This window comes from Sinocyclocheilus anshuiensis, unplaced genomic scaffold, assembly GCF_001515605.1.
Source record: "Sinocyclocheilus anshuiensis isolate Anshui unplaced genomic scaffold, SAMN03320099.WGS_v1.1 scaffold615, whole genome shotgun sequence".
NCBI classification, from domain to species: domain Eukaryota; kingdom Metazoa; phylum Chordata; class Actinopteri; order Cypriniformes; family Cyprinidae; genus Sinocyclocheilus; species Sinocyclocheilus anshuiensis.
In genome coordinates this window covers 2,118,766-2,143,838 of record NW_015552647.1, presented here as the reverse complement: position 1 = coordinate 2,143,838, position 25,073 = coordinate 2,118,766, and the positions used below count along the sequence as shown (strand labels likewise).

The 25,073-nt window shown below is 36.7% G+C and overlaps 3 protein-coding genes and 1 pseudogene across 4 annotated transcripts in view; 2 read left to right on the top strand and 2 right to left on the bottom strand.

The window, feature by feature from the left end:
- Nucleotides 1-4,911, top strand: part of LOC107667042 (potassium voltage-gated channel subfamily B member 1-like) — a 34,564-nt gene extending 29,653 nt beyond the window's left edge. The window contains exon 3 of the mRNA XM_016458622.1: nucleotides 2,944-4,911. Within this exon, the coding sequence (XP_016314108.1) occupies nucleotides 2,944-4,872 (1,929 nt within the window). The 3' untranslated portion in view covers nucleotides 4,873-4,911. The remainder of the gene's footprint in view (nucleotides 1-2,943) is intronic.
- Nucleotides 4,912-9,876: 4,965 nt separating this feature from the next.
- Nucleotides 9,877-14,505, bottom strand: LOC107666984 (somatomedin-B and thrombospondin type-1 domain-containing protein). The gene is made up of 5 exons (XM_016458540.1): nucleotides 14,271-14,505; nucleotides 12,714-12,905; nucleotides 12,142-12,217; nucleotides 11,339-11,521; nucleotides 9,877-10,176 (listed from the first exon to the last, which is right to left on the bottom strand). The coding sequence occupies exons 1-5, from the start codon at nucleotides 14,503-14,505 to the stop codon at nucleotides 10,059-10,061; spliced, it is 804 nt and encodes a 267-aa protein (XP_016314026.1). The 3' UTR covers nucleotides 9,877-10,058.
- LOC107666970 (retinol dehydrogenase 10-like) lies at nucleotides 14,504-18,942 on the top strand (annotated as a pseudogene).
- An 836-nt stretch (nucleotides 18,943-19,778) lies between these two features.
- stau1 (staufen double-stranded RNA binding protein 1) overlaps nucleotides 19,779-25,073 on the bottom strand; it is a 13,410-nt gene continuing 8,115 nt past the window's right edge. Inside the window, exons 10-15 of one of the 2 annotated variants that reach the window (XM_016458581.1) lie at nucleotides 24,905-25,051; nucleotides 23,928-24,003; nucleotides 23,512-23,837; nucleotides 23,307-23,429; nucleotides 20,788-20,867; nucleotides 19,779-20,585 (exon numbers count right to left, since the gene is read on the bottom strand). In XM_016458581.1, coding sequence (XP_016314067.1) covers nucleotides 20,498-20,585; nucleotides 20,788-20,867; nucleotides 23,307-23,429; nucleotides 23,512-23,837; nucleotides 23,928-24,003; nucleotides 24,905-25,051 — 840 coding nt within the window. In that variant the 3' untranslated portion in view covers nucleotides 19,779-20,497. The remainder of the gene's footprint in view (nucleotides 20,586-20,787; nucleotides 20,868-23,306; nucleotides 23,430-23,511; nucleotides 23,838-23,927; nucleotides 24,004-24,904; nucleotides 25,052-25,073) is intronic. The other variant, XM_016458582.1, reaches the window with a different exon arrangement.

Below are 25,073 nucleotides of genomic sequence, written 5' to 3'. Positions count from 1 at the left end.
CGAGTAAATTTTGCTTGAATAAATCAAAACATCTACCTGTTTCTTGAATTTTCTTGCACCTCCTCAGACGAGTTGATGGTGTCTGAAATAGAGTGACGTCACTACCTGTAAATAGGCTTGTTCGAGATGCATCGATTGTTGTTTAAAATTATATATATATATATATATATATATATATATTAGGCTTTTAGGGAGACAGAGATATTAATGAGAATCTCATTTGTGAACTTTCCTGTGAAATTGCATGCAATTTAATTGCCCTTTATGGAATGTCCTGCTGTGCACAGTTTGTAGGCAGATGAGTATATTTGTTGTGTGTCTCAGGAGAACATAATCTGTACTTGCTCGTAGGAGCACCCCACTGGATGTGATAATGAGCCGCTCACCTGAGATGACGCAAAGATGCCGGGATTTCTCCCTGTGCATCCTTAGCCATCTCTACTCATGGAGTTGACCCTGTTATGCCTTCCTCAGCTTGAGTGTGTACAGACATTATTTGCAGATTATCACTTGGTCAATGGCTCAACTGATTGCGCTCTGAGAATTTGTGCTGAACCCTTTTAAAATGTATTCCCCATTTAACATTCATTGTCACTGTAGTGGACTGTCCTTTTTTTTTTAGTTGCCCTTTTCACTTTTTAACATTAAGAATACTTTGTAACGCACGTGTGCACACACATGTTTGACATAAAAGGCCAAGAAAATGACCTAGAAAGGATCTTTTAGCGTCAGGGTTCAGAATCACTCAGAGCTGTAGTAAATTGTTGTTGCTCAGAGGTTGCTCTTTCATAGCTCAGGAGACATAATGGGGTTGCCAGTTATGTTCCTTTAATTTAGGTATTAAATTAGTCTCCATTTGAAACAAAACATACTCAAAGACTTTTTCACAAGATTTAGTATTATTGCTCTGTAGGATAAAAACCGACATCTCATTTGTCATTTCTCTTATGGGAATTCTCATGTTGTTCTACTCTAATTGTTTGTCTTTTATAGAGGAGTTTTAATGACCAGAACTGCACTGCTAACCACTTTGGACCGATAAAAATCTTTATAGCTCTAGCAACAGAATGTATAATAATGACATCACAAACATCCAGCCAATGTTATTGGCTGCTATCAGACAGTGAGGTTAAAACAGAATGGGGATAGGAGCTCCTGTGTGATTTAGAGATTGCGGTTGCTGATACCGGTGTGTAAATAATGCTGTTGAAGCTCTGGCAAGCTTATAAATAAAAGGCTAATCTTTGCTGTTTATAGGTTATGGGCTGTTTTTAATCTTATTACCGTTTCCAACTTACCCTCATGACTCACGTGACTGCAGGGTATCATCTCTTCTTAGACACATTAATACACACAGAGAAACACCTACAAATGCCACAAATGATTTTCCATACTATTCATATGAAGGCGAGTCATCTGATAATACTGACAAAGAGAGATTAGCAGGCTAAAATAGAAGATAGAGGAACAAGTTAGGGATTCATAATTCTGTTGTGTCTTGGCATCACAACAAAAGCGTGGCTATAGATGACCACTTTCTCCTTCACAAACAGTGTATGAGACAATATTTATGCATACTTTGGTCTAAATGTCTTTTGCTTTTTTTTGTTTAAGCGTAATACCCAAAACTGATTCAGCTTAGGAATCCTGAATCATGTTGCCACCACCATGCTTTGGTTTAAGTCCAAAAAAGTGCAGAAGTCAACTGTAATCTTACTATATAATGTTTTTGTCACATTGCATATAGTGAACTGAGTTGCTCCAGGCTTTGACCAGAAGTGGCCTCCTTCTTTCCACTCCCCCAAAGAGTCTATAAAGATATTTTTGAGAGTTTTTTTGTCCAAGTTCCTCTTATCTCAGCCAAAGAGCTCTGCAACTCGGTCACTGTTCGGGTCTTGTTCATTTCTCTGACAATTGTCCATCTTATTGAGTTATTTGGTACAAAAGCCTCTTAGCAGGCTTAGTAGTGTTAGGATTGTGCCACGTTTTTGCCATTTTGTTGTAATGGACTTTATGTTCTGTTCTGTCAGAGGTTTAGAGCTTTACAAATCTTTTTCTAGCTTTACAGTTTTTTTTTTCTGGAAAGTTCCACAGGGTAATATTCTGTTTTTAGACAGCAGATCTTATCTGATGATTTAGTTGAGAGACCTACACAAGTGTTCCTTGTTGTGTCGATCTCTAAAGATATTTAAATACCCAATTTAGTTGTTTAGTTGTATTTATTAGCAAGTGATTTTATTACTAGGTGTTTTAGTGTAGTTTTCTGTCAATAATTAGACTTTGTTGGGGATTTAAAGAAGCATTTGTCTTACTAACTTCTGGTTTTGCTGGTTATTGCATGTTCCACAACATTTCTGTATTTCTCAATAACCCTCAGCCCTGTATTACTCATTCATTTACTACTTTATACTGCTTTTGTGACAACACAGGTAAAGCCATTATTATGCAATGTCTTGACATTCACTACTCAGCAGTGAGTATAAAGATTTAGATTTCATGTAGATGCTTTGGCTGACAATGTAGTTGACAACTTGTTTTGTACAGGGCTGTCTAACCAGGTTTCTGGTGTAAAGCATGTTTCTACAAGGTTTTCAGCAAATCGCAGCAGTGGTATAATCTCTTGCCTACTGTCACAAAAAAAAAAAAATATATATATATATATTGTCAGTCGTTATGATTTACATAGACCTTACAATTTTTTCAAACTCATTCTCTGTTGACCATTTCATTCAGCTGGTTTGGTTTAAGCGCCGATGTTGGATTTCGCTTAGGATTAGTAGAGAAATATTTCACAAAGTATGAATGATCTGTCAAGCCATCACTACACTGGTGTATCCAGTGTTTTTACCAATATGTAAGAGATCATGAGACACAAACCTCAGTATTAAAGGTTTTTCTTGTTTTCTAATGGTGGATTTTTTTGTTTGCTTTTTTGTCTTTCAGATCTTGGCAATCATTTCTATTCTATTCATCGTGCTCTCCACTATCGCTTTGTCTCTTAACACCCTCCCAGAGCTGCAAGACACAGACGAGTTTGGTCAGACAACTGATAATCCCCAGCTGGCCCATGTGGAGGCGGTGTGCATTGCTTGGTTCACCATGGAATATCTTCTTCGCTTCCTTTCCTCACCAAACAAATGGAAATTTTTTAAAGGTCCCCTCAATGTCATCGACTTGCTGGCCATCCTACCGTATTATGTCACCATATTCCTGACCGCGTCCAACAAGAGCGTGCTGCAATTCCAGAATGTGCGGCGGGTGGTGCAAATCTTTCGAATCATGCGGATTTTGCGCATCCTCAAGTTGGCACGTCACTCCACTGGGTTGCAGTCTCTGGGCTTCACGCTACGACGGAGTTACAATGAGCTGGGCCTGCTTATCCTCTTCTTAGCAATGGGGATCATGATCTTTTCGAGTCTAGTTTTCTTTGCTGAGAAGGACGAGGATGACACCAAGTTCAAGAGCATCCCTGCCTCCTTCTGGTGGGCCACTATTACCATGACCACTGTTGGATATGGGGACATTTACCCCAAAACGCTTCTGGGAAAGATCGTTGGTGGACTCTGCTGCATAGCAGGAGTGTTAGTTATTGCCCTACCCATTCCCATCATCGTCAACAACTTCTCTGAATTCTACAAGGAGCAGAAACGGCAAGAGAAGGCCGTAAAGAGACGGGAGGCTCTAGAGCGAGCCAAACGCAATGGCAGCATAGTGTCCATGAATGTTAGAGAGGCGTTTTCCCGTGGTGCAGAGCTTCTGGATGTGGTAGTCATGGAAAAGGGTGAGAGAACCCAGGACAACCATCTCTCACCCAGTCGATGGAAATGGTCATCCAAGCGGGCAGCTTCAGAGACCAGTTCTAATCGTTCCTTCAACCCAGACCAAGGTTCTCCTAGCAAGGCGAGAGCTTCTAGTCCACAGAGGCTTAATGCACAGAAACTAGAAGAGATGTACAACCACATGGCAAAGACTCAGTCACAGCCCAACCTGAACACAAAAGACAGAGGTTCATCCCGAGCAGGCCATAGAAGGGATGAAATTGAGCTGGGAGCCTTGCCAGGTCAAGGAGGCGACCCACTGATTGGGGGTCGTGAAGGGGTGGTAGACATGAAAAGTCTGTCGAGCATTGACAGTTATATCAGCTGTGCAACAGACTTCCAAGAGAACCCACGATTCCCCTACAGTCCGGCAGGAGGTCTATCCCTCCCAGAGAGCTCTCGGTTCTCCCACAGCCCTGGTTCTGGCCTCTCTAGTCGGGTCAGTGCTAATCCGAGTCTGCAGACCACCTTGGAGCATGAGACTATGCTCACACCACCATGTTCTGGTGCTAAACCTCTCAACAGCGAGGGTTCGTGGCAACAAGGACTTCTCGGAAACTCTCAGAAAATGCATTCGTTTAGGGTGAATCATCGTAATTGCGGGGAGGCCAGTCTATCAGGTGGTCCTCTGTCTGACAGCTCTATTCTTTCTGACCACTCCATCCTAAGCCCCGAGGTGTCTGTCTACACAACAGCCAGCAGCAGGACTCCACCTAAGACACCCGAGAGAAAAGCACTCACCCCTGCAGTCTTCACTTTTCACGACGCGTCCATCAGCAAGTACATCGATGCCGACACAGATGACGAGGAGCACTTGCGTGAAGGTGGCCCGTCTGAGCGCCTGCTGGGTGGCCTGAGCTCCAAGCCTCGGCTCAGTGGTTACCAGGGGGCCACCAACCACTTGGAAGCTGCCCAAAGGCTGCTCGGTCAGAACTGCCTATTCCCACTGGGAAGTAGCCCAAGTGTTGGCCATGAGAACCATGTGGCTTCAGAGAACTCACGAAGGCCTAAAGGGGACAGGGGACATTCCAACGCATTTGATAAGGGCCTCTGAGGCCTCAGGGTCGTGAGTTGGACTCCAAAGGACTTTGGGGAAAGCAGAGACTAATGTACAATGGAGAATCGTTTTACAGGCATCTGACCAGGGGGCCTACCCTGGTGACTTTATGCGGGAGAGTTCACTGGAAAACAGTGGTCATGTTACATCATTAAGGAACAGGATCTTGAGGATGTACCACTGCCTACACCTCTTGCCCTTTTTCCTCTTCTGTAAACAAGCCTGCATTGGTGCGTCGCAGGGTTAAGATAAAGCCAGAGCAGATCTGGTCTACAGTTGTTTGTGAAAAGAACAGAATGTATGCTAAAGCTTAATTAGCTTGAGGCTGAACACTTACCAGACATTTAAGCGCAGATGTGTATGGTAAATCAAGGGGGACAGTCGTCACTGCCCACGTCAGCTAGTCACTGTCCAGAGCCCACCTTAAAGATTAGCATTAGAGACATGTTATACCCTGTTTACTAGTGCACCCTTCCCCTGTCCCTTAATAAACTGGCCTTACTTAACTGCAGTTATGGGTCTGCATACAGTATGAGTGCTTGTGTGCAAGCGTATTTGAAATAGGGAGGGTATGATGGTATGATAATGTGCACGTATAAAATAATTAACATTCCTGCACACAAGCTCACTCTCCACATGGTGTGTGATTCTACTTGATTAATTTATTTTTATATAGACATGAAGATTATCTGTAGAAGCCTGTCTCACATATTTCTTGTCTCATATTCACCAGTATAAGAATAAACCGTCAATTGTTTCATCGAAAAAGACCAAAATCTGTTTAAATTTACCTCCCCTCATTTACTTGTGTCATCTTTAGGATTTTTTTTTCTAGTTTGGCAGAATTTAAAAGAATAGTACACCAAAAACAATGAAAGTTCTGTCACTGTTTACTTTGTCTCATTTCATTCCTGTGTGCTATATTTCTTCTGTATAGCACAAATAAGGATTTTTTTTGTACAACCAGTGGGGTCCGATGTTGTTTAGACCCAAATATTCTTCAAAATATCATCTTTTGTGTTCTGCAGAATAAAGAAATGCATACAGGTTTAAGTGGGTGAGTAAATGATGACAGACTTTGCTTTTTTGGGTTAACTATCCCTTTAAAATACAAAGGTGTTGTTATTTAAGAAAATAACTGAAGATACGCTTCTTGCTGTGCTTACATGTGTAATATTGTCTTTCAAAAAGCCCATGTTTATGACTGCTTTTTTTTTTTTATTATGTAAACAAACAATTACGTAGCACATGCATATTGGCAGCCCAAACAGAAGCAACAATGAGAATGAATGGACAACACATACCTCGCCCTGTTGTTACCAGATATTGGTAAATGATGGAAGGCTAGAATTCAATCTGACCAAGATAGAAACTACTGAAAAACTTCAGGTCAATTCAACATTTCAGTTAGAATTACCTGTTTCATAGCAGTAGATGCTGTCTCAAACACAAATATTTCTGAATATAAGAAAAATTATATATTTCTAATGTATTTTCTAGATGATCATACGAAGTGAGGGAGATGGTCTCATATTTTGCATTGCCAGGGAGAATGTTTATTTTAAAATATATGATTTAATTAAAGGTTTTATGGGACCTTTTGTGTCCTCAACGGTTATTCAGGCTCAACATACACGACGTGACCAAGATGACCACCAGTTAATCCCAAACATTTATCCTGTTTGATAGAGAGCTCTGTAATACAGTACATAATGCATGGCCATGTTTACCTCCGAATTTAATACAATCCTTTCACACTGCACAAACTTAATATCCTTAAAAGATTAGATCCTTATCTCCAACATTGCCATCCGCACCATTCTGTAACCACATGCATACACATAGTCTAGCATGTATTCACGGGTATGTAGACAATGTCCTGAAGATGACTATATCCAGTTTCCATGGTGACCACAAGCCCTCCCTTCTAGCCCTCGTATCCAATTTGAAAACCGGGATAGTGAGGGCTAAATTATATCAAAATCATACACTCAATTGCATCTGTGTCAACAAATAGCATCACTAAAAGTCACATTGTCAGAATGTACTTGTCTCTTAGAATATCTATGTGTGCATGTGTTATCAGGGGAGTGCGAAGATGATGGGAGGGGAACTTGGCCTCTCCCAAGACTTGTGAGTGTGTGTACGCTTCCATCCTTGTCTCAACGATTTTAGCTGAGTTGAACTGAGGTGCGAACGGAATACCAATTTTCTGCAAGAGCGGGAGGAGGGTGTGATTGGGAGGAAGATGAAAAAAATCTGCAAGTGAGAGGGATCTTCCCTCTCCCCTCAATAAAGAATAATTTATGAATGCAACGATGTGTACTGCTTACTATAATGGTGGGAAAGGAAGCTGCTTTCTGAGTGCTAATGTTCCTTGCTCCACTTGTGGTCTTTTATGTGGATATTATATAATATCCATGATCTGTTGGGTGTATGCTCCACAATGCCCTATTCATTCAGTAGATTCATATGGAGAGAACATAGCGCTAAAATGTGACTTTACTGAAGCCATTCAAAACTCTCTTTCCTGTATCTGTGTTAGGCTGTGCCCTGAAGTCAATGTCAGCACTGTTTTTTTTTTTGTAATGATCCATGGGTGAATCTCACAAAGAAATGTCTGACAAATTTCACCCAAAAATCTAAAGAAAATAATTTAATATGTGTATTTTTTAAATGATTTAAGCACATTTTGCCCCCCCCCCCATATATATATATATATATAAAGCAGAATGTAAATAAAATGTAATTTTCTTTATAAATATATAAAAACCCAACTGAATACTAAAAATTAAGGGAAAACTTGGTTTAAAAAATGATATATATAATTTTACATTTCCCCCCAAAATTCCAGAACAGCAATATGTCTTGATTTTTTGCATTTGAAAACATGCTTTTTGCTTTTTTTAACTGCATGCTAAAAATTAGAAGTTAGTCTAAAAATTAGAAAAATAGATTTAATATAATACATATACATTTAAGGGGTGAAAATCAGGGGGAAATGTTCTTAATTTGTCATGTAAACAATGTTATAATCCAAAAAATCTTACTGGCTCTTAATATGGCTTTCATTTTCTTTATGCAATATTTAATACCATTTTTTTTTTTTTTTCAGAATTTGTGAGATTCACCTCCATATAGTCCATGTTAATTGCTCAATCAGAGATGTCAGAGATTAGCATATGTTGTATTATTGTATTATTATATATGTTCTGCAGATGTCATTCTGTAAAGTCCCACAGGAACACTTGCAGTGCAGTGTGCATAGAGCATTTACAAAGATTAGAGTGAATTATATATGGGTGATTATTTTGGGGATATTTTTTGACACCAGTCTACAAACAGTGATGACAATCAGTAATTTGAGTCCAATGTCAGTGTCTTATTGGATGGTTTGACGGCATTAAAGGTGTTTTGTCTAAAATACCCACCCACACGACAGTGCAGGTTGCAATTCATCATGGTACATTTATAAAATCCTTCAAATTAAGTGGTATTAAAATTTCTCACAAACGTGTCAAACTGTGACGACCTGATGATGCTTCCAGCATCAACATGGACGCTGTTTGAAAATCAAATGTGATTTTGATATTTTTCGTTTACAGTAACGTATTAGATAATCGGCACTTTGACTTTTAAATCAGTTGATTATTAATGAGAGGCTGGTGATTTATGTATTTCATTTCAACGAGAAAGCACAAATAAGATTTATTTGATTTTTCTTGTTTTCTTATGAAATTGTACAATAACAGTGGTAACTAGAAGTATGAAATTTAGGAAGTATTTCATGATTAAAGAAATTACCATAAACATCCATGTAGAATTTCCAGGGAACTAAAAAAATGAGAGCACTGTTTACAATCCCTCCCTTGCCCTAAATCTTCTACAATGTTGTTTGTAGGTCTAAAGGCTGTTTGTTTTGTAATCTTTCTACCTGTTGACTTTCTATGCCGTTGTTTCTGTATGTGTGTTATGTTGTTTAATGCATGTCGTACCTCTGGAAGCTGTAACTTGTTCTGTATGTGACAAAAAGCCAATTCCTTGTCTTGTATAGGAAAAAGAGCCAAAAATGTGTCAACATGTCCTGAAATCTTTAGATTTCTTTGCAGTATGAAGAAGAGATATCCCCTCCCCCCCTTGGTTGGCTGGAAATCAAATAAATGATACAGATTATTAATTTTACCTATTATTCTGTGTTGTCATTAGAGTTTATACGCATTCATTTGAATGGTGTATCCCTACAGGCCCCTAAAAAAATAAAAACCTAATTCACACTTGGAAGTAATTTGCTCTAAAGAAAAATAACAAAAGCAACCTAATATTTTTATTTAGTGCTTTTAATATATTACTGGTTAAAATTCATTATTGCTGTTGAAAGGAATAGTTCACCTAAAAATGAATAGATTTTGATAAATTTAGCATTACATGACTTGCTCACCAAATAATCATCTGCAGTGAATGGGTGCCGTCAGAAACATCTGCTAAAAACATCACAAGAATCTACAAGTAATCCACACGACTCCAGTCCATCAATTAACATCTTGTAAAGTGAAAAGCTGTGTGTTTGTTAGAAACTAATTATTAAGATGTTTTAACTGTAAACCGTTGCTTCTGGCCAAAATACCAGTCTATTCATATTCTCACAATTCATAATAACGCATCCTCCAGTGAAAAAGTCCATCCTCTGTTGTCCTTTCACATCAAAAATCCACCAACATGTTCACAATATGTTAACTGATGGACTGGAGTCATGTGGATTTCTTGTTGTGATGTTTTTATCAGCTGTTTGGACTCTCATTCTGATGGCACCCATTCACTGCAGAGGATCCATTCGTGAGCAAGTGATTTAATTTCTCCAAATCTGATGAAGAAACAAACCCATCTGCATCGTAGGTGGCCTGAGGGTGAGGGAACTGTCAGCAAATTGTCATTTTGGGGTGAACTGTTCCTTTAATCGTAATATGATGGCCATTAGCATTAGTCTTTTATGTATAAATGGGAATTAACTGTGACTAATATTGAATCTTTTCTTGATAACGTACTGTAATGAGGTATCAACTGTATCATTTGGCATACAAGCCTAGAGCTGGTTTGAGCTACCAAAATAGTTGCACATTCAACCGTCACTTCTTTAAAAGTGTGAAATTTCATGACCCCGTTTTAGGCTGATTGAAGCATGCGAGTTAGATGAAGAGAAAACTGTGTACAGTAGGACAGGAACAGGAGTCTAGTCGACGGACCCGTCTCCACAGCCCTCTGCACCGAGAATTCCCCACAGCCTGCCACTGCAGAGACAAGCTCCTAAGAGTGAGAGAGTGAGAATGTGATGGAAAAAGATGATGGAGGAAGACAGATAGAGTGATGGGTATCGCTCTGGCTGTTGTCCTTGAGCTAGGTTAAGAGTTCCAACCCTACCTTATGAATAATACAAGCATTTTATGTGTTGGTTAATATAAAATATCGCTACAGTGTTATTAAAAATACTATATATACAAATACACCAGCATCATTAGGGTTTTAAATTTAGCCCAGATTAAATAGGCAATTGCTCTCTTTTTATTAAAAAACATAACAAGGCTCTAGAGTGCTCCAAATGAGTGCACAAGTCTTAAAGCAGTACAAGGATGTTTTATACACTAGCCTTTGAATATTTAAAGATGCGTCATGGTTCCCTCTAGTGGCCAAGGACTTGGAAAAACCTGGCCTACTTCATGTCAGGAGACCATATTTCTTAAAAGATTTTTAGACTTGTCACAATATTTTGTAATGGCTTGTCGAAGTAATTTTTTTTAGCTTGTTATGAATCACATAATGACTTACAGCTGAAGTGCCTAATAATAATTCTATAGCTCAGTCATCTATAGTTCAAATGTTTAGAGTCAGTGAAATCAATACTTTTATTCAGCAATGTCGCATTAATTTGTTTAAAAATGACACTAGTAATAAAAATGTTTCTTAAAGCATCAAATCAGCATATTAGAATGATTTCTGAAGGATCACGTGACGCTGAAGACTGGAGTAATGATGTTGAAAACTCAGCTTTGCATCACAGGAATACATTGTATTTTAAAATATATTGAAAGAGAAGAGGTATTTTTAGAATATAATAATATTTCACAATATTACAGTTTTAACTGTACCTAGTATATATTAATTCCTCCGTTAAAAAAATGTGTGTGTGTGTGTTCTTTGAGTTGTAAAGTTGTCTAAATCCTCAGTTTGTTTTAGGATTGACTTCTGGTATTTCCTGTGAGTGTTTTTTGCTCTATGAGAAGATGAATTTTATCACACTAGTCGTATGTTAACATGTATAATGTCCTAGGGCAATACTTTTGAAACAACTATTTAAACATTTTTAATTCTAATGATTATTGTTTATAGGGGAGTGTCTAAATTATTGCACTTCATTTGTATTGAACCTAAATATAAAAAAAAAGCATTAGAAAGGTTTCTCTGCATTTACCCATCCTGTCCCGTGTTCTCCCCGTCCCCGGAGCAGTAGCGTTGGCCCTGGGCCAGTGCTGGTGGCTGGCACTCCACACACACCTGATGTCCCTCCTTCAGGTATCGCATCCAGCGAGTGTGTGGACTGAAACTGTGTTGACAACCCACCGTCAGGGACGTGAGTTTGAACTCCACACAGTAACTGAAGTGTGCACATACAGACACACATAAATACACAACAAACATTACACATACACTATATACAGTATATACTGTATATAAACATTTGGGATAAGTATGATTTTTTTTTTAATTTATACTTTTAACAAGGATGCATTAAAATTATCAAAAGTCATATTACAGATTTGCAATGCTTGCAAATATAAACAAATTATATTTCAAATAAATGCTGCTGTTCTGAACTTTATATTCCTCAAAGAATGCTGAAAATAAACATATCATGGTGTCCACAACAATATTAACCAACACAACTGTTTTCAGTGTTTATAATGATAATAAATGTTCCTTGAGCACCAAATCAGCATATTAGAATGATTTCTGAAGGATCATGTGACACTGAAGAATGGAGTAATGATGCTGAAAATTCAGCTTTGCATCACAGGAATAAATAACATTTCAAAATATATTAAAATCTAAAATTAACATTTTAATAATGCTTCACAATAATACTGTTTTACTGTATTTTTGATCCAATAATTATAGTATCGTGGTGATTTGTGAGATCTTACATATGTACCATGGTAAAAAAAAAAGAAGAAGACATTTTTGTTACGTTTTTAGTGTTGGATTGTCAAATCTTACCCTGTGATATTGTTGTACAAAATCTCCCTCTTTTTCCTTGCGTTTCCATAGCCACCCGTGGTGATGAGAGCTGGGACTGCAAAATAATGAGACAGAGGAGTAGGTCAAAGATTAAGGAAGAGAGATTTTAATGCATATGTGCCCCCATCCTTCACCTGCAGTCTCATAAGGAGGCTCAACTCATTTTCAAAAGCACATTGTTGATCAGGATAACAGGCGACGTTTAGATTGCTGATTTAGTGCCTAGAAAATATGCACTGACGAAGATGATTACAGTTCATCATTTGATTACAGTCAGAACCAGTCTGTGTACTGATAATGTGATTATATAAGATAAATATTCACTCAGATAAATGGGATGTAATGTGTACTGTGGATTCCATCCAAGAGTAACAATTCAATGGAAAAATAATGGTTGTATAAATCATTCTAAATACATTTCAGATGCTTTTATTATGGATCATAAGGGTTGACCTCAGACCTTTTGAGATACTATCCATTGTTGATTATGATATGTGACATTTGTGTTGATGGATGGCAAATGGCTTTGCTTAAGCTTTAGATTTCCATACCTAGTGATTGTAGGCAGGGGCCGTGCTGGTCGTGATACTCTGCGCAGCCTGCACTCTGATGTAGAGAGGGACAGGGTTCACCTCCATTATGTGCTTCCTGAATCACCTGTCTCTGCCTGGTGCGCAGTGTGGGTTTACACGGCTCCAGACAGCCAGACCACATGCTCCATTCACTCACCACACAGGACACAGCTAAAAAACACACACACACACACACACACACACACACACACACACAGTAGATGTAGAAACTAAAGCATTGATATCCACAAATGTAATATTCAGCAGCAGCAGCAACAGAAAAAAAAGTGTTATATATTTTATCATTTTTACTTCAGTTTTTCTTGCACCAAAAAAAGTTTTTTGTGACCATTTTCCACCCTACCTCTAAAAAAAAACTTCAAACTACACAGGCTTTTTTGCTGTTTTTGTTGTTGTTATGCCTTCAAGGCCTCTTTGCATGTGAAATTAGGTTTAGTGTCTCCAGTGTAGTTTTTAACTGAACCATTACACATTACACTGTGACAGGATCACAAAGCAATCTGCACTAAAAAAGATGTTTGAAAGCTTTTGTCCTCCAGTGTTAAATAATAAAAAGCGGAAACATTTGTAAAGTACTACAGTGAGAAGTTTTCAAAGGCCACAGAAACTTTGTTTTGTTTGGATGCATGCAACAATGCCTGCTCACTACATTCTGTATTAAATGTATAATCCTGCTGCCAATTAAGATTTACTTAAACATTAATTACTCAAAAGATTCATTTGTAGCATAAAGTAAAATGTGAAACGAGAAATGCTAAACAGCTACAGTGCCTATACTTTCCCAAATGCATTCAGATACATTTATACAGTTTTTAAAATAAATTATTACTTTTATTCAGTAAGGATGCATTAAATTGATTAAAAACGAGAGTAAAGACAATTATAAAGTTACAAAAGATTCTAGTTAAAATCAGTGCTGTTTTCTATCTATCTAAAAAAAAAGAAAAAAAAGAAGCAGCACAAGTGTTTCAAAGAACAGTGATACTGATAATAATACGAAATGTTTCTTGAGCACCAAATCAGATAATTAGAATGATTTCTGAAGGATCATGTGACACTGAAGACTGGAGTAATGATGCTGAAAATTCAGCTTTGCATCACAGGAAAAAATGCATTTTAATAGATATATATATATATATATTTAAAAAATAGTTATTTTAAATTGTAATAATATTTTACAATATTACTGTTTTTACTGTATTTTTTAATCAAATAAATGCAGCTTTGGTGAGCATTAAGAGTCTTTCAAAAACATTAAAAATATTAATATATCATAATTTTTTTTAAATATATTGTTCACAATATTTTAAACTCATAAAAATCTTGATGTTAATCAAGTGTTTAGAATATTTTATAACTATCGTATATTAATATTATTGTTATATTTTCTAGAAAAAAGTTTTAAAAACATAGCTCTGGAATAAAATCTGGCATCCAGTACAGACATAGCCTATCTGTTGAATCTGTTTTAGAATTTTAATATACAGCATCTGAAAAATATAAAATTCTAGAAACCTGGACAGGTAAGGTCATAGTCGTGACAACAGTCCGATGTCGTCTTGCATGCCTGGTCGCAGTAACATTCCCCATAGGAGCGATCTATCCTCCAGTCTTCAGTAATACATGACTGGTTTTGTCCAAAGCAACACAGTCCTGTATCCTGACAACCTCCTTCGCTCTGGGACACCAGTGTTACCAGCAGAGCAAGGTAAAAAACCATCCATGAGCGTCTGGAGCTGCACGCTGACATGATAATGAGCAGCCTGAATATGTCGCTCTCCACATCTGAAGAACTCATGCATGTAATTGACTTCTACATCTTGCTGTACCTCTGAGCTGGACTGTGACATTTACTGGGCCTGTTTTAGATGACATGCTTCACTCGGTCAGATTTTGGTTTTCGATTTTTTGCCTCATGGCACTTAAATGAAAAGTTCACCCAGAAATGTGCTTAAAATGTACTTATACTCAGGCCAGCTGAGATGTAGATGAGTTTCTTTCTTCAGAAATGTAACATTACATCACTTGCTCACTATTGGATCCTCTGCAGTAAATGGGTGCCGTCAGAATGAGAGACCAAACAGCTGATAAAAACATCACAATAATCCACAAGTAATCCACATGACTAAAGTCCATCTATTAACATCTTGTGAAGTGAAAAACTGCAAGTTTGTAAGAATCCATCAAGAACACTGTAAAAAATGTCTGTTAATTTTATCGGTAAAAGACTGTAAAAATGCTACAGTAAAAACCTGTTAATTGGTTAACGGTAAATTCCCTTCCTATATATGGTGAAAAACTGTATTGGACATTACATGTATTAAACATTAATTTTACGGTATACCGTGCTACCGTATTTTTTACGGTAAAATTCCGGCAACCACAGCTGCTGGTTTCCGTAAATTTTAAATCACGGCCTGTATAAATTACAAAGATTTAAAGTAATGAATGACCTAAAATATTTTGTACTTAGCCAATAAAATGTATATAAGATCTAATGTATGTAAGTTTGTTTTGCATATACAGTTGTTAGATCAGTTTTTCAGGTTGAGGACCCTCTTCAATATTTCCTTAGCTGGCCAGGATTGCCCACTGATGCTGAAACACGTGAAAAGAGAGGATTAAATTAATTCCTGTAGCTAGAGGCTATTCATGCAGAAAGAACAATACCATAGGCACTGCTGTAATGTAGGGCCTCGTATATTCACATTCCCTTGTCTCATATGCAAAGACAGAGGGACTTAATAGTTATGTGAGGTAAATGGCACATGCAAGGGCATACATGATGTGTGTGTAAAATAAATGGAGCTTTGATGCTAGTGAAATACATGTACACATAAAAAGCCATCGGGATTTGAGAAATTTTTTGGGTGCATTTTTGTCTCAAGTATTATTAATTTATAGTCCAGTACATCCATTGTGCTTAATATAAAGCAATACATTTGTTCTAATTTTTTTTCTTATAATCTACAGTATTATCATAAAAATAGTTGTGATCATGCAATTATTAGTAAGTAGTAGTAGTACTAATTTGGCATCTGCAGGTTTGAAAAGCAAGGTTAAGATGACTTGTTTAAAACATGCAATCAAACATGGAGACCTTAGATCCATTTTTCCCAAACTAAACATAAAACTGTTAAAAACATGCAACAATTCTACATTGCCTTACAAAAGCATAACCACACCAGATTAATGCTATACACACAATCTACTTACTGAGTTGTTAAAATGTATTTTTGTGCAAATAGGCACAGCTTGGACTAATTAATATATGTGGTTTACGAATAGTAAATAGTAGTCCAGATGTAGTGGAACACATGAAAGGAATAGTTCACCCAAAGAAGAAAATTTGCTGAAAATGTACTTACCCTCAGGCCATCCAAGATATAGCTGAGTTTGTTTCTTTATCAGAACAGATAAGGAGAAATTTAGCATTACATCACTTGCTCACCAATGGATCCTCTGCGGTGAATGGGTGCCGTCAGAATGAGAGTCCAAACAGCAACACAACAATAATCCACAAGTAATCCACACAACTCCAGCCCATAAATTAATGTCTTGTGAAGTGAAATGCTAAGCGTTTGTAAGAAACAAATCCATTATTAAGGTGAATGTAATGCTAAATGTCTCCAAAGCTGTTCAGCCATTTTTTTAGTTTGACAACCAGAAAGTCAAGTATACACGCATAAGTGTCCAAAAGATGTTTTCTAAACTTTGAAAAGAATATGTGCTTTTCAGTCAATTTAATAATTATTTTTCAGTCATTTTAATCAATTTCAAACAGTAGAACATGTCTCTAGCAATACTAAGGTCATGGGTTCAACTCCCAGGGAATGCATGAACTGTATACATTGAACATCTCAACAGACTCAAGAAATAAAGATGCTTAAATAGCCTCAAATAAAACAAAGACTCATTACTGAATCTTATAAGCTGAGAACGAGAATTAGTAAAATGGCATGTGAACGTTGTGTGCTACATTCTGTATTCATGCCAAAGTTTGACAAATAGATGGATTAAAAGTAAATAATGCTGCTTTGCCTTCATTGTGTTACTTGATATGCATAGAACACATGATGTGGGAATTACCTGATTTTATGCCTTTAGCCTTATTTACAGGCCTTCTCTGATGTAAACATATTATTCCCATATGAAAGTCTCACTTTGATCCGCTTAATGCAAATAGCCGTGACCACGTATGAAGTGGATTAATGTTCACATTGAGCAGTCTTTACACATTAGCATTGGTCTGATGTGTGCACTGGATGCCAACCAGTGATGGTGATACTATGGTTCTTTGCATTTATATATGTATTCAATAGGCGAACATTTTTATCCAAGTCAGCCTAAAGTGCATCTACATTTTTTCAGTGTGTTTGTTCCCAGAGAATCAAATCCATGGAAGTGAAATCATTTATAATTTGAGCAGCTATTTGGAGAGTTTGATTTATTATTTTATCACTTGAGCATTTGATTTATCTCCATTACATCTCCATTTACTCATCCTAATGCCATTCCAATTATGTCGTTTTGTTTGTGTGGGAAACAATCTAATGATTTTGGAAGAATGTTCATTCATGCAGCTATTCATAATAACCGTGGTTCTCAAGATCCAAAAAGGACACAAAAAAATAAAATAAAATAAAAACCCTCTGCCAAAGCTCTGAAATAACATTCACATTTTAACGACTTTGCTTGTGATATGACTGAACGTGTGAGAAATCTCTTTCCTAACTGAACCAAATGAGATTTCAGAACTTTACCTGAGGGGAAGATTATCATCGAATTACGACACATTTCAATCTCTTCCTTGCACAAAGCTATTGTTTGTTTTCAGAAAACATGGAATGTTGAATACTTTAATTGTACTGTTATAGTGCTTTTCATAGAGCTGCATGAAGATTCTTATGGAATTCTTATGTTCCACAGAAAAATGAAGTGCATGCAGGTTTAGAACCCAAAAGTTTAAGGAAATCTATCCGTTTGTGTATACGTACTGTATATCAAACTACTTGATTTTGTCTGTCTGCATGTAGACCATCAAGGCGTTCCTGCCCCAGATGAAGGCCAAAAATCATGGCCACATCATCACTATAGCCAGCGTCTTTGGCCACTTCAGCACAGCCTGTGTAGAGGTGAGATATACAGACTGGGTGTATTAGAGTTCAAAACCCACCTTTAAACTACTGATGTCATAATGTGTGAATTTTAGGATTACTGTGCCAGTAAGTTTGCAGCGGTGGGGTTTCATGAGTCTCTGGCCCATGAACTGTAGACAGAAGAGGACATGGATGAAGACCACTCTTGTGTGTCCTTATATTGTGGACAGTGGCATGTTTGCGGGCAGCAGAAATAGGTCAGGAAATTTAAATATGGAAAACTCACACAATTTCTATATACACTACTGTTTAAAAGTTTGGGGTCGGTAAGATTTTTTAAAATGTTTTTGAAAGAAGTCTCTTGTGCTCAACAAAGATTGCATTTATGTGATCAAAAGTACAGTAGAAACAGTAATATTGTAAAATGTTATTACAATTTTAATTAATAGTCTTCTGTTTTAATATATTTTAGAATGTAATTTATTCCTGTGATGCAAAGCTGAATTTTTAGTATCATTACTCCAGTCTTCAGTGTCACATGACCCTTCAGAAATCATTCTAATATGCTGATTTGCTGCTCAAGAAACATTTTTTATAATTATGTTGAAAAAACGTTCTGCTTATTTTTAAGAGTAAATTGCAGTAAATAATCCTTGATAGTACTTTACTCTTGTTGTTTCTCTGCTCCTGCAGGGAAGAGACTGAACTGATCCTGCCTCCACTGCAGCCCTTATACTGTGTAGTACAGCAGGCCATGAATGCCATTCTCACAGACCAGCCACTAGTGTGAATGCACACTAACATCAACATGCTTGATTTAACTCTTATTTCCATTCACATTGGCACCACAGTAAATAATTCTGCCTCATTTATGGCACCACACATATTCTTGCTGTTTTTATAATAGCAAACCTTGATGCCCTACACATTAGTTTTTCACTTAACTGACATATTGCCTTTGCAGTCCGTTTCCATGGGAATACAATGCAGTGATGTGTCACTTTCTGGGTTTAGACAAGTGTATGTACCCATTCACTAAGACCATGAGGAAGAAAAGAGCAGCTAATGGTGCCATAAAGGCTGCTTAAACATCTGGAACGCTACAGATCTGACTGGTCTTTTTTGAACAGCTGCAGCAACTAATGTGTGAAATTCTTTTTAATGTTATGTTACTTAGTTTATATTATGGATGTTTGGGTAAATTAATGTTTGAAGTGAAATGGGTATCTTCTAAAAATATATTTAAATATTGTGTAATAAATATGTCCAATATGTATAAAATTTAACCTAAATGTGTACGTGTTTTTGTCCTTGGCTTACCTTTACATTAAAATTGGAGAGTTTGTTGTACTTAGTTCATAAAACAAAAGCTTATATACATATATATATATATATATATATATATGTGACCCTGGCCCACAAAACCAGTCATAAGGGTCCTTTTTTTTAAATTGAGATTTATCACCAGACCAGGAGATCGGCTGAATGGATTCGAAAACGGTAAAACTCAACTGTTTAGCTCTAGAGGAGTTGGAAAATGAGCCTATTTTCAAAAATAGTGGAGTGTTCCTTTAAGACTGGTTTTGTGGTCCAGGGTCACACATATACATATATATATATATATATATATATATAATTATTATAATACATTTGTTTCAATATGTAATATTTTAAATTAAAATTTCTTTAGAAAATTACTAGAATAAAATCTTATTCACTATTAAAAAAAAAAGGCTATTTTCCTTATATTCAGTCAATTTTCCCTTATTTACAGGTTTTCCATAACTGTGGAATCCCTGAGATTAGTATTTACAGCACACACACACACAATGTTTTTATTTGTGCAAGAGGCACATAATTTTTATTCCTATTCCATGAGGAAAACAGGATGCAACTGGTAGAGAGATGGGCGGGGTCAACACTGATAGGAGAATGCATCAGTTTAATTGACATGACTGAAGATTATCGTGCTTGAAACAAACATTCACTCACTCGCTTCCATACACAACAAAAAACACCACCACACACTCAACACTGAAGTCACAACAACATTTTTCCAGACCTACATGAAAATGTAGACGAAATTTAAACTTTTTTTGTGTGTGTTATGGTCGTCATTGTAACTCAAAAAGCACTGGAGAAAAACCGCCACAGCAGAGACGTGTTTGAGAGCTTCATCATATCCTTCAATGGGGTTTTATACTGCACTTCACAACAGCGCTAACACAACCCAACTCGCTGGGTTCCTATAATACAGCGTTAAAAATAAACGAAAAATAAAAGCGAGAACAAAAAATCATGACACTGAAAACATGACGTCCTTGGAGCAACAAAGAAAAGCCAATTTACTCAAGTCAAACTTCACGATAATCGTTTTACAATTTAACAACGAAAACAAAACCACCACTTCACTGGATATGATGAGGTGACTTTTCCAAAGCCTTAGCGTTTAAAAATGTATCACTGCATGTGAACGATTTAACATCATCCACATCTCTTGACCTTGTTTAACTGTTGTAACTTTTTTAAATCGAAGATCTATTAAGAATTACTCAAAAGGCCTTTTTGAGCAGCCAATCAAAACTCTGCTTCTGACTTCTCTCTAGTGTTTCGCAAATAAAACGACCAATCAAAGAGTCAATTCTATACTGTGCCGTCCAGAGTCTTTCCGATGGTGCTTGAGTTAGCTGGTTTTAATAATGCATCGCCCTTGAGGTCTTGTTTGTTGCACCTATAAAGAGGGAAACACGTGAGAAATGAATTGCAATGTATGCAGTTACTGGACTCTTATCAGCTCTATCTTTAGCTATGTACTTTAAATAACTGCCACTTAAACTAAAAATTTTAAATTACTTTGAAAGGCACCTACAAAGTCCATGTATGGTAACGTATTGTAAAAATTAATAAGAGACTTTTTAACATTTAAGACTGACCCTGTCATTGGTCCATTAGCTGTGCGCTCATTGGACTGCTGGTCAAGTTCTGACAGGAGCTTCAGGATGTTCAGAGCAGCCTGTTTAGAGACAAAAATACATTTCAGTAAACAAGATACACGTCGTTGATACATACATACACAGTCTAGAATGACATGAAGAAACAGAACAAACTGAGACAGACTAAATCCAGAAGAACTGTGGCAACGTCTCCAAGATGCTTCAAGAAACCTACCTGCAAAGCTACCTGAAAAACTATGCGCAAGTGCACCTAGGGCAAACGCTGCGTTAAACGCAAAGGATGGTCACACCAAATGTTGATTTAATTTAGTTAATAGAAGTTAATTGATAAGGAAAATCTATTTATGACATTATTTTTGACAGCATCCTGTAATCCATTTACAGCATTTTTACACAAGTGCCTAAGACTTTTAACAGTGCTCTAGTTTTGCGGGTAGGTTTCTTGAAGCATCTTGGATACATTGCCACAGTTCTTCTGGATTTAGTCTGTCTCAGTTTGTTCTGTTTCCTCATGTCATTCTAGACAGACTGGATGATGATGATGATGATGATGATGATGATGATGAGATCAGATCTCTGTGTGGAGCACTGGCTGCTGTCAGACTCCTTGTGCAAACAAAAATCTCACTGGATTATTACAATTAATGATATGTCCTACTGACACACACTACAGCAAAATATATAAATAACTGGCTTCAACCATTTTTTAGCTTGTGAAAATACTAGTGTTCTAATAATTTTGGCCACCACTGTACTTTAAATTATATTTTTTCCTGTGGTGGGAAAGCTGAATTTTAATTATAGATTTTTTTTTATTATTATAGATATTATATCATAGATATACACATACAAAACAGTAACATTCTGAAATGTTACTGTAATTTAAAATCTATCTTCTATTTTAATATATTTTAAAATTTAATTTATTCCTGTGAAGACAAAGTTGAATTTCCAGAAGCCATTACTCCAGTCTTCACAATCAGGATTTTTAAAGTTAACTAAAACCATAAAAAATTCTGCTAATTGTAATAAATGTTAACTGAAATATAAAACACTTAAACTCAGTTTCCAAGGCAAGATTACTAATTTTCATTTAGTTTAACTCGATTTACTAAAATTACTAAAACTGAATAATAAAAACTAAGACATTTAAAAACAACAAAAACTAATGAACATGTCAAAAATGTACACACAAAAAAAACAACCAACTAAAATGAACATGAAAGCAGAAAATATAAAAATAAAACTGAATTCAAAAATGTAATAAAATCTATTCTAGTATCTCAATGACACTAAAATAACTCTGCACAAGATTCTTCAGAAGAAACATTTCTTATTAATATCAATGTTTAAAATTGCCTAATATTTTTGTGAAAACAGAGATACAGTTTTCTAGGATTCTTTGATGAACAAAGTTCAAAAGAACAACATTTATTTTAAATGTTTCTTTTTATTAAAGGGTTAGTTCACCCAAAAATGAAAATTAGCCCATAAATAACTCACCCTCAAGTCATCCTAGGTGGATATGACTTTCTTCTTTCAGACGAATCGAGTCGGAGGTATATTAAATATTGTCTTTGATCTTTCAAGCTGTTTCATGGCACTCAGCGGGTGTTGCATGCATCAGTCCAAAAGAAGTTAAATAAAATGCGCCCATCCATAAAAAAAAAAAAAATCAATAAATAAAAAAGTGTCTGACACGGCTCCGGGGGGTAAACAAAGGCCTTCTGTAGCGAATCGATGCGTTTTTGTAAGAAAAATATCCACATTCAAAACGTAATAATCACTTTAATCTAGCTTGCGATCACTGTTGTACACTGGAAGCAGCTCCGGGCTGATGACGTACGAGTTCAGCATTACGCATGCACCGCTCAGAAGTGACGAGACATTCTTCTTTACAAATCCTCGTTTTGTACTTCTAATTAGTGGCTGTTGTTTTGTTTTGATCTTTCCCCTGCGCTTCCGCGTGCGTCACTTCTGAGCGGCGCATGCGCAAAGCCGACTTCCATACGTCATCTGCCCGGAGCTGCTTCCAGTGTACAACAGTGAGCGCAAGCTACATTAAAGTGATTATTACGTTTTGAATATGGATATTTTTCTTACAAAAATGCATCGATTCGCTACAGAAGGCCTTTGTTCACCCCCCGGATCCGTGTGAGACACTTTTTTTTAATGAATGGGCGCATTTTAATTAAGTGCTTTTGGACTGATGCATGCAACACCCGCTGAGTGCCATGAAACAGCTTGAAAGATCAAAGACAATTTTTAATATAACTCCGACTGGATTCGTCTGAAAGAAGAAAGTCATATACACCTAGGATGACTTGAGGGCGAGTAATTTATGGGCTAATTTTCATTTTTGGGTGAACTAACCCTTTAACACTTTGATCTATTTAATGCATCCTTGTTGAAATTTTTTTTTTTTTTTTTTGAGAAAAATATATATAGTATGGACACGGTAAATGTGTTATTATTATTATTATTAACATACAACTTACCATGTCATGGCAGGACTCCACGTCCTTGCTGATGCCGTGGCTGATGAGAGGGGGCTGAGAGGAGCAGTTGATCAGAGACACAAACTCATTCTTGTTGTTTTTGGGAAAGTCTTTGTATTCAACCTGTACAAAAAACAAAAGGTACCGATTGGTTGAGCAACATCACTGGGGTGGATAAGTGTGCGTTCACTGTTAGATTCAATACCTGTAAGCCCTGTACAATGGCCAGGTAGCTGAGCTGTTCAGATGGTTTGGTAAGGGGTCCGTGGGGTCTGTGTGCCAAGCTGTTGTTGGTCTTCAGTATACCCTCCGCGGTCGGGGACGTCCCGGCATACAGCAGCTCATTGGCAATCATGGCCGTTACTGTGGCGTTGGCTGGGTTGGGGGCAGCTGTGCGACCGTAGTTTTTGGCATGGGGTCCCTGGTTGGCACCCACTGCCTGTGCCACCTCAGGCACCATGGGTAAAATGCCAGCAGGAAGCTGCTGATGGCTGAGGAAGGGAACTCGGAAATCCTCCTCCTTATTGACTACTTTGAGAAACACATGAATCAATTGCATATGACAACATTCACGTGAATATATTTATGACAGAATATGAAAACGGACTACAAAACACATACCAAGACCAGCCTTCTCCACAGAGCCCGGCTCAAAGAAGGTCACTTTACGTCCATCTCCAGGTTTCTTAGCAGGTGCCTTTACAAAGATAAACAGGTTTATAACGGTTTACAAATGCAAATTATTCTTGGAATGTATCTTGGAAATGTAGTTTTGGAAGATTTGGAACAACATGAAAATTAGTAAATGTTGCTTTTTTGGTAAAATTTTTGATGCCAAAGTGTCCAAAATATGACGTTCCCCTTATGAGGGATCCCCTTCCAAAAATAGATAGGAATAAAATTTTCAATTTTTTTAGAAAATTATTTCTGCTGGGTGATAAAATTATCAGGTGCAACGTTATAAAAGACAACAAAGGTTATTTATTATTTTCCAAATTAAATACTTGGCTTTTATATTGTTATACTAAATATTTTTCTTATACCTTTTTTATTTTTAAACAAATAGTTTTAAACTTATCTAGAATTTTTTTTTTTTTTTACACTAAACTATATTCATATTGTTTTATTTGCTCATTGTTAAAAAATAGTTGTGTAAACAAAACAATGAAAAAAAAACTATAAAATAAAATAAATAAATAAAAATCTGACCCTTATTTACAAAGCTGAAATAGTAATATCAAATTTTGTGAATGTATTAAAAAAAACACACACACATTACATTAAACATGTTGCATTAATAAGTACACAACTTTGACAGCTCTGAAATAGTAATATTAATCAAATTTGGTGAATGTATTAAAAAAAACCACACACATTACATTAAACATGTTGCATTAATATATATTAAGTGCACACCTTAACTTTGACAGCCCTAAAAAAAAATTGTAAAATATCCATATTTAAATTCCTTTTAAAATATTTCACGAACCCACTTATCAGTCCCTTGCAGCCCTGGACCCCAGTTTTAAAACTCCTGTAACTGCTTCCAACATGTTTTCAATACAAAATGTAACTGCTGTTAATAAGCAGGCATTCACCTTCTCATCCGTTTTCAGAGCCGGTTTGGGTGGTTGTGGCTGAGGCACTTTGAAGCCCAGAAGCTCCAGCATCTTCTCGGCAGCATTTCGCTTGGCCACTTTTTTACTAGGTCCCATTCCCTCTGCATTCTGACCTCCAACTGACACCTGAGTGAGAGGTAAAACAGAA

Excerpts from the sequence above, each read along its gene's own strand:
- LOC107666984 (XM_016458540.1), bottom strand. The coding sequence starts at position 14,505 with ATGTCAGCGTGCAGCTCCAGACGCTCATGGATGGTTTTTTACCTTGCT. Across the intron at positions 11,522-12,141 it reads TTGTACAACAATATCACAGG|TTACTGTGTGGAGTTCAAAC; the intron begins GTAAGATTTGAC and ends TGCACACTTCAG. Across the intron at positions 10,177-11,338 it reads GAGAACACGGGACAGGATGG|GAGCTTGTCTCTGCAGTGGC; the intron begins GTAAATGCAGAG and ends TCTCACTCTTAG.